At 41.8% G+C, this 10240-nt stretch overlaps 1 protein-coding gene across 1 annotated transcript in view; it reads right to left on the reverse strand.

The window, feature by feature from the left end:
* Positions 1–10240, reverse strand: part of NSF (N-ethylmaleimide sensitive factor, vesicle fusing ATPase) — a 149062-nt gene extending 138822 nt beyond the window's left edge. Inside the window, exon 1 of the mRNA XM_023244667.2 lies at positions 10124–10240. Within this exon, the coding sequence (XP_023100435.1) occupies positions 10124–10135 (12 nt within the window). The 5' untranslated portion in view covers positions 10136–10240. The remainder of the gene's footprint in view (positions 1–10123) is intronic.

A 10240-nucleotide genomic window follows, 5' to 3' on the forward strand; every position in this document is an offset into this window, starting at 1 on the left:
AAGGAAGGAAGGAAGGAAGGAAGGAAAATCATCTTCCTTGAGCAATTCAGCTGAATTTTGTTGAAGTGGTCTTTGTATCTACCCTTGTAAAATATAAGAAAAAAAAAGTAGGTCAAAATCAATAACAATAAAAATAAATTTTAAATTTAAATAAAATGATATTTTTTAAAAGAGGAAAGATTATTATCATATGGAAAAGGGCCAAGAAATGCCAAATAAAGAAAAATAAAGAGGGGGCAAGAATAATTTTAGCATATAGCAAGAATAATTCTAAAGCTATTGTATAATATATATAATATTATTTATAATAAAACATATAATCTGATATATTTAATATAATATTAAAGCTATTTTAATTAAAACACTGAAACTGGTGCACATATAGGCAAACAGAATATGAACCAAAATAGACTCCAGACTTAGAGTGGACATAAAACACAGAGAGCAGTAAAAATCAGTGAAAAAAAGGGTGGACTCAATAATGATATTAAGATAACTGGCTACACATACAGAAAAGATAAAATTAGCTTTCCAATTCACAGCAAACACAAAAATAAATTCCAGATGAATTAAATACCAAAATGTAAAACGCAAATGTTAAACCATTTAGAAGAAAATATTCAAGGTAGGTAAAGATTTCTTTTAAAACACACAAACGTAATAATCATAAAGGTAAAAAAAAAAAGTAGTTATTTATAGCTAGCTCTAATGAAATTTGTTTTTGAGAGACAGAGAGAGCGAGCTGGGTAGTGGCAGAGAGAGAGGGAGACAGAGAATCTGAGTGGGCTCCATGCTGACAGCTGAGAGTCTGATGCCAGGGTCAAACCCACAAAACATGAGATTGTGACCTGAGTTGAACTCAGACACTTAACTGACTGAGCCACCCAGGCGCCCTTGCTGGCTATAATAAAAATTTAAATGTAAAACTCTGTGGGGCGCCAGGGTGCCCTGGTTGGTAAAGCTGACTGACTCTTGATATCAGCTCAGGTTGTGATCTCATGGTTGTGAGATCAATACCACATCAGGAGCCTGTTTGGGATTCTCTCTCCATCTCTCTCTGCCCCTCCCCCACTTGTGCTCGCTCTCTCCCTCTCTCTCAGAAAATAAACATATGTACATAATAAACAAACAAACAAACTCTATAACCGGGAAAAGATCACTACTGTCTGGGAGAAGCTATTTGCAACTAAATAAATTCCAGGAGTGCCTGGGTGACTCAGTTAAGGTTCTGACTTCTGCTGAAGTCATGATCTCGGGGTTCCTGGGTTCCAGACTCCCACCCCTACCCTACGTCAGGTTCTCTACTGTCAGCACAAACCCTGCTTGGGATCCTGTCTCCCTCTCTCTCTGCCCCTCCCCCACTCATGCAAGCTCACATGCTCTCTCTCTCTCTCTCTCTCAAAAATAAATGAACATTAAAAAAAAAAAAAAAAAAAGAGGGGCACCTGGGTGGCTCAGTCAGTTAAGCCTCTGACTTCGGCCCAGGTCATGATCTCACAGTTCGTGAGTTCAAGCCCCATGACAGGCTCTGTGCTGACAGCTCAGAGCCTGGAGACTGCTTCAGATTCTGTGTCTCCCTCTCTCTCTGCCCCTCCCCTGCTGTCTCTCAAAAATAAATAAACGTTAAAAAAAAAAAAAAAAAAAGAATTAGATTCCAAAGCATAATTTAGTCCCTACAAAAGGAAAACTCTACAAACCGATTTTTTAAAAATTGCTAATGGCCCAACAGTAAAAATGGGCAAAGGTGATTCATAAAAGAGGAAATCCCAATGACCAATATGAAAACTGCTCAATCTCACGAGACATTAGGAAAAAAATGCAAATAAGATTGTTTACATCCATCATATTGTAAAAGCTAAAATGTCTGCAATGTTAAGTGCTGGAAAGGACATGAGTAACAGGCACTCGTATAATGCTGGCAAGACTGCAAACTGGTATAACCAGGTAAAGACAAAGGTAACTCATCACCCAGCAATTCTACGTAGCAACATCCAAGTCTCTAGACATATATCCTAAAGAAGTTCTTACATATGTATGTAGGGAGACATATAAAAGAATGTGCACTCCAGAAAAAAATTAGAAGCCACTTAAATTATCCTCAGATAATAAAACAGATAATTTTGGTATATTCACAAAATAGAATACTACGTAGTAAACAGAATTAACTGGCTCTCTATATACCAACATGACTAAATTTCAAATGCCATTTTAAATTTTAAAAATGCAGGTTGCAGAAGGAAAGATACAGTATGACACCATACACACAGAGTAAAACACACAAAATATATTACTTATGGGCACAAACATACATAAATGTGCACAGAAAGGATCTATACCAACTTTAGGAGAGTGGTAATTTCTGGAAAAGGGTAGTGGAATCCAAAGGAGAATCAAAAGGGATTCAATTCGATCTGCAATGTTTTATTTCTAAAAATTCAAGTTCTGAAACAAATATCACAATATGTTACCACTTAAATCTGGAAGGTGAGCATATGGATATATATGTTATTTTTCAGCATGCTTGAAATCTCTTAAAATGTATATAAATTATACTCGTTTGAGTGCATAGAACTTCTAGAAACAGTTATAGTCATGAAGGGAATATTTAGTTTCCACCATAAAAAGTTGGAAAGTATAAGATTAAATCACTAGGAAACTGAAGGTAGTATAATGTAGACCTCAGAGCCCATTCAAGGGTATTAATATTAAAGTATGAAAAAGAATCTCATAAAGAGATTTTTACTGGTACGCGTGACTGGCTCAGTCAACAGAATAAGTGACTCTTGATCTCGGGGTTGTGAATTCAAGCCCCACATTGGGTGTAGAGATTAAAGAAATAAATCTTTAAAAAAAATAAGTAAAAAGCCTCAGAGAGAGAGAGAGATTTTTACCTGAGATACAATACCAGAGTACAGATCCTTAAGAACTGCATTATAGCAAGTGTCTAGTGCATGGCCAATGCAGAGGTTTCTAAGGTTCACTGTTCTGCCAATTCAAGAATTTTCAACACCACAATAATATACTCTCACCTTATGCCTCTGAACCTTCATTTAAATACTTGAAAAAATCCACCCACTTTAAGCATAAATTCCTCTGGTTTCAAAAAGGTATTTAATAGTGCTATAAAGACTTCCTTTTTGTTTTCTAAAATCTACAGTATTTGAAGATACTTTTAAAAATCTCCAGTAAAGTAACATACAAAAACAATAACTACTGCATGTAAGGCTGCACAAAGTTGATACACTTTAGATACCATGACTTTGATTTAGGAAACAAGACTACAAAACATTCTGTATTACTTGTTTTGACTTGTGGTATTGCACATAAGCTATCCCCAATTTACAAAAAGATGTTGTTCACTCACAAAAGGTTACAAATGGCTACATTTCTAGACTAGGCTACAAAAGTTTCATCACTGTAGTAACTGATACTAATACTAAATACACTAGCCTGCCCTCATCAGGTAAATTTTACCTGATATTAGGTAAATTTTACCTCTAACATCTTTCTACACCTCTTTCTTTTTTTTTTTTTTTAATTTTTTTTTTTAACGTTTATTCATTTCTGAGACAGAGACAGAGCATGAACAGGGGAGGGTCAGAGAGAGGGAGACACAGAATCTGAAACAGGCTCCAGGCTCTGAGCTGTCAGCACAGAGCCCGACGCGGGCTCGAACTCACAGAACGTGAGATCATGACCTGAGCCGAAGTCGGACGCTCAACCGACTGAGCCACCCAGGCGCCCCTCTACACCTCTTTCAACTCCTAAGACAGTTCTCTCCCTTAGATTCCTATTTAACATCAGCCTACTCCTATTTCTTCACAACAAATTACCTCAACTAGGTGTAAGAATTCATGAAGTGATCCATTGGATTTATTTGCATTAATGTAGGCGTATTTTCAGAAAGAAACTATGGAATCTCTGGCAAGTGAGATTTCTGGCAATTTTAAAAGACAGAGTACAAAAAGTCCGGGCGACGTGATAAGCCCTTCTACTTTTCTTTTCAGTAACTAGGTGGTGCTGATGGTATAAGAGGCCCAGAAGGCCACATCACTGGAGCAACTTTACTAAGGAGCCTCTCCCTACTCAGAGTCAGCTCTCCCAAGCAAGTAAGGCTGTATTTCAGATTCTTTCTTTCCTCTACTTCTGATTCCACGGTTCCAAAGAAGCTGTAGCATAAGAGTTCTGACAGACAGTGTGGAGGCCTGGGGCAGCGGTAGCCGTCTGTCTGTGGAGTTCATTTATAAATAAGAGTCTGCGTTCAACGTAAGTAATAAGAATTGAACTGTAGAATCTGCTTTATTACCAGCAAAAATGTAAAACAGCCAAGAATAGTTACTACCTAATTGAATCGTTTTGAAAGGCCAAAGGAAACCAAGCAAGTTTAAATCGATTCATCATTTATTATAAAATGTATCCAACTTACAATTCCATATTTTTTTCATACAGTAAATATACTAAAAAAAAAAAAAGTTAAAAATTTTTCTTTTAGGTTCTTTGCCTTTCAAAATTTTTATTTTTTTAAGCAATCTCTACCCCCAACCTGAGGCTTGAACTTACAACCCTGAGATCAAGAGTCACACACTCCACTGAATGAGCCAGCCAGGTGCCCCAAGGTTCTTTGCTTTTCAGATTAGGAGCTTCAAGATATTTTAGGATTCGTCAATTTCTGATGACCTAAATGCTATATACTGAATAACATCACACATTTCATTGTTAAGCCAATTTCCCAGATAAATTAAACACGATGCTGCCCTTTTTTGGCCAAAACAGCAGAGGACAAGATATACAGGTTACCAACGCTACCAACAGCAACAATCAGTGATACAACAGGGGGAAAAAAAAAACCAAAAACCACCTTCAATTACAAAGTGAATATAAATACCATCTACAAAATATCAGAATGTCAAAATTAAACTAACCAAAAGCAGTAATTCAAAATAGCTTTTCCCCCCTAAAAAGGAAACTCAGAACCCATTTAAAAAGTATTACAACAAGGCTAACTCTATTTGCTAAACATCAATAGTTACTAGGAAATTATGATTATCACAAGATAGAAGACAGAGAGGGGCCAAAGATAGACAGGCCAATCAGATTTTCCAAAAGACAGAAGGTAGTTTTTGAAAATCAAACTTTGGCAGCAACCTCCAAAAGTTCTAGCTAAGGTGAATCTACTCTTCCCTATACCATTACAACTAAGTTGGTGAAGCAGGTAATAGTAACAAACAGAGCTGAATTCATACCTTGACCCTGCTTCTTGTGAAGCTGGCAAATTACTGAGCCTCTCTCTCTGAGTGAAACAATATTAATACTACCTAGCTTGCAGGTGGTTTTGTCAGAAGTAAACGAGATAGGTTTGTATTTAAGTGATAGCACCCAAGGTATCTTGATCTGCATCAGCCTAGAGGAAGGTCTCTAACAGCATGCTCACGGGCTATTTCTGACCCACCTCATTCTCCTTTTTAATAATGACTTGACTGTAGACACAGAAGTCATGATTTTAAAACCTACACGTGAAAACAAAATTGGCAGACAGAGCTGTGTTGCATAAAAGAATCGCAGAATCAAGAAGACCTTGAGCAAGTAATAGGTAGGCCCTGACCCTCCAAAAAACTGAATTGTAAAGGGGATAAATGTAAGGTTTTATACTGAGGTTCGATAAACCAACTGCACAATACCTACAAGGGGATGGGAGAGCCAATTTAAAAAAAAAAATTTTTAACGTTCATTTATCCTTGAAAGAAAGAGAGAGCACACACAGGGGAGGGGAAGAAAGAGAGGGAGACAAAGAATCCAAAGCAGGCTCCAGGCTCATGAGAGTTTTAATTGACTGCAAGCTCATTATAAGCCAAGAGTGTGATTTACTGCAGAAAAAAGCGAACACAGGGTGCCTGGGTGGCTCAGTTGGTTAAGCGTCCGACTTTGGTTCAGGTCATGATCTTGTGGTTCGTGAGCTTGAGCCCCGCATCGGGCTCTATGCTGACAGCTCAAAGCCTGGAACCTGCTTCAGATTCTCTGTCTCCCTGTCTCTCTGCCCCTCACCCACACATGCTCTGTCTCTCTCTGAAAAATAAATAGACATTAAAAAAAAAGAAAAAGTGAACACAATTTTATCCTGTATTAATAACACTAGTGTCCAGCTCAAGAGAATAAGAGTTCAGCATATTCTTCACTAATCATTGTGTTCTAGTTGGGGCACATTTTAGAAGAAACATTGGTAAAACAGCATTTCCAAAGGAAGGTAACCCAAATGATGAAGGGTCTGGAATACAGAGTATTTGAGGAATTGGAGATGTTTAATTTGCAAAAGAGAAAACCTGAGAGAATTTGTAACCTGTCTTAAAATATCAGAGGAGCTGTCACATGGAAAAGAAACTGTTTTCTTTAGTTCTATGTGACTCTAAAGGGCAGAAATCATATCTATCTAAAAATTACAAGGAACTCCATACAAAAAAGGCCTAACATGACACTAAAATGGGCTAGCTTTAATGGTCTGCACTCTCTATTGGTAGAGTATTCACACACAGATTAGGTTAAATTCATTCTAAATTTATTTATTTATTTGGGGGCGGGAAGGTGGGGGGAGGAGAGTGCACCTGTGCAGGGGGTGGCAGGAAGCGCCAGAGAAAGAGGGAGAGACAGAATCCCAAGCAGGATCCCTGCTGTCAGCGTGGAGCTCGACAGGGGGCTCGAATTCACAAACTGTGAGTTTTAGCTCATGATCAGAGCCGAAACCAAGAGTTCAGACACTTACCCGACTGAGCCACCCAGGCTAGATGAGACTCGTTTTAATTTTTTTTTTTTTTTAACAATTATTTATGAGACAGAGAGTGAGCGGGGTAGGGGAAGAGAGAAGAGACACAGAATCTGAAGCAGGCTCCTGGCTCCGAGCTGTCAGCAGAGCCCGACGCAGGGCTCGAACTCAGAAACCATGAGATCATGACCTGAGCCGAAGTCAGAGGCTTAACCGACTGAGCCACCTGGCACCCCTAGGCTCAATTTAAACAAAAATGTGGGGCGCCTAGGTGGCTCAGTCGGCTAAGCCTCTGACTGCAGCTCAGGTCATGATCTCATGGTTTGTGGGTTCGAGCCCCGCGTCAGGCCCTGTGCTAACAGCTCGGAGCCTGGAGTCTGCTTCTGATTCTGTGTCTCCCCCTCTCTCTACCCCGCCTATGCTCATGCTGTCTCTCTCTCTCAGTAATAAACATTAAAAAATAAATTAAAAAATAAATAAACAAAAATGTATTGAGCTCCTAGGCCCCAGGCAGTGTGCAAAGCACAGATGATGATGGTAAAAAACTAACATGGCCTCTTCTTTCATGGAAGATAAATAGTAAAGGCAAATAATTACATCAACATATTTAAAACGACAAACAGCTGGGGCGACTGGATGGCTCAGTAGGTTAAGCGTCTGACTTCAGCTCAGGTCACGATATCACGGTTTCATGGGTTTCAGCCTTGCATCAGGCTCTGTGCTGACAGCTCAGAGCCTGCAGCCTGCTTCAGATCATGCGTCTCCCTCTCTCTGCCCCTTCCCCGCTCGTGCTCTGTCTCTCTCTCTCTCAAAAAATAAACATTAAAAAAATTGTAAATCACCGTTAAATTTCTAACGAAAGGCATACAGTTGTTCAAAGGCATGTAACAAAGGATCCTGACTTGTGTGGGATCAGAACACGCTTCTCTCGAGTACATGAGTGATCTATGAGTAGGAGGTAAATGGTTGGGAACAGAACCTTACAAAGAAAGGAAACAGCACATGCAAAGACCTTGTGGTAAGAAAAACTACTAAAGTTCAAGGAACTGAATTCTTATATAACCTGAGCAGAGAGAGTAAGAGAATGAGTACAGAGAAGCAGGAGTGGAACCACAAAGGGCCTTAAAGGCCCAGTTCGGATTTGATGTTCTCCCAAAAGTAACTCGATGCTACTGAGGTAGGGGTTTAAGTAGCAACAGGCACGGGAGGAAATAATCAATGTGGAAAATGTTGTAAAGAGACCTCTAGCGAGCTTTCCAAAGTAGTCCAGACCACAAATGATGGTAGTTTGGGGAAATGAGGTGGAAATGAAGATGTAGAGAGGTGGACAGATTGAAGAGATTTTTAGGATATGTTAAAATGATGGAACCCACATGACCATTCCAGTGGCTTCTTTGGGTATAGTTTAAAGCAGCAATGCCCAAGACAGATTCTTTGGCCCTAATAATACCCTTTTTTGTAAGGGGCTGGGGTGGGGGGCGCGCGGGGCGCAGAACAGAACTCAGTGATGAATTTTACAGCGGGGCAGACGATGTGGGGGGAGAAAGGCGGTATGAAGGATGACCATGACCGCCACCATCACCACCCCACCCCACCCTGGTTTCCAGCTTATGTAAGTGCACGGAAGGTGGTGCCATTCACTGAAATAGAAAACAGAGAAAGTACTAATTAGGTGGGTTTAGATTTGAACAGTAGACTTTGAGATGCCTTGGTTTTAAATAGGCAGTCCGGCATATTGATCTGGAACTTAAAGGATAAGTCTGGACTAGGAGTAAAATACTGAGCATCGTGGGCATAGAAGGGTAGGTGAAGAGAATGCCTGAAGAGAAAACGGAGTGAAAAGACAGCCTTGAGGAATATCTGCATTGAATAACAGGGTAGAGGAGGGTGAGTCTGCAAAAGAGAGGTCTGAGTAAAAACCGGAGCAAGGCTGCACAGAAGCCATGGGAAGAGCGTTTTCCATGGAGGCGATGGTCAACGATGGCAAATGCTTGTGGAGACAGCAAGTCAGACAAAGAACTGAAAATGTCAATTAAGTTTAGGGACACATTTCAGTAGAATGATAGGGCCAGAAATCAGACTGCAGTGGGCCGGCTGAGCGGTAGGAAAGTGGTAAACAAATGGGAGACAATAAATGTACACAACTCTATCAAAATTTCTGGCTGAAAAGTGGGAAGAGACAACGGGACAGCTGTGGGGGTGAAGGGAGGGTTTGTCTTAAGATGGGAGAAGCTTAAGCATGTTAAGAGGGAACAGGTGAATACACAGGAGTGGGGTGTCTTAGGTGGGAAAAGAGAATCTGAAACACGGGTGGATAGATAAAAGAAGAGACTCTGGGAAAAAGGAAGAGGAAGAGGTCAAATTAAATGACCTTTAAGGTCTCTTCTCACTCCATAACCTCACGATTTACAATCCCTTTTAGATTGGACATTTGTATGCATGCATAAATCTATGCAAACTTGTTCAAATATTCCGGTATAAATAAATCAGTCAAGCACATCCTTATCCCCAGTGACGCAGTTAATGTCCCCAGGTTGATGACCAGTGTCATCTCTGGGCAGGATCCATCCCTCAGAGGGCTTTCAGCTCAACGCACTCTGCAGTACAGCACAGTACCAGCCCTACCTCCCCTTGCCAAACCCATACTACACCGCGATCTTAGGAGGCTCAAGGAGGAAGTAAAATTTAAAACCCTGAAACTACCACATATTCTGCTGCATTCAAAGCGACTGTCATTCATAAAAACAAGCCGCGACACCCCCAATGCATCCCTATTCCAAGCTAAAGACATTCCTGCCTGACCCGACAGTGACAGGTCCCCTAGATGGCTGGGCTTTAACACTAAAAGTCATTTGCACCCCCTCCTCCTCTCCTAAGACCTTTCACTCTGAAGCAGAAATGGGTCCCTAATGTTCCTTCCCACAGCCCTCGCCCCAACGCAGCAGACGGATCCCCCGCAGTTATTTCAGCGGCTGCACCTAATAAGCCCTCGCAAGGGGGTGCGGAGAAACCCCCAGAGCCGGTCCGACGGGGCTGGGACGGCCACAACCCTGCGGTTGCCTTGGGGGACGCGGGTAACAAGCTCCAAGGGATGGGAAGGGAGAATTAAGGGAGACCCAGGAGACTGGGGTGAGTAGTGAGGGGGGTCACCTCCCCTAGAGCTTCCTAAGAGGGATGGAGTTTCCGAGGAGGGCTAATCCCCTGCCACCGCTCCCCCTTCTCACCCGCGTGCCCTTCTCCGGCTTGCCGCCCCCTCCAATTCCCCATTCGCTCGGACTCACTCCCCCTCCCCTGGAGCCGGCTGGACCTCAGAGTACCCGCAAGCCCGGCACCCCCGCCTCGAGCCGTAGCTCCGGGGCCGGCACTCACCCGGCCCGCCATCTTCGCGGACACGTCCGGCTCGGCGACTGCAGCTGGGCGCTCAGTAAAGCCCGCCCCCGCCGCGCGCGCGCGCGCGCCCGCCGCCCGCCCTCGCGCAGGCGCGCA

The sequence above is a fragment of the Felis catus genome, chromosome E1, assembly GCF_018350175.1.
Source record: "Felis catus isolate Fca126 chromosome E1, F.catus_Fca126_mat1.0, whole genome shotgun sequence".
Classification (NCBI taxonomy): Eukaryota; Metazoa; Chordata; class Mammalia; order Carnivora; family Felidae; genus Felis; species Felis catus.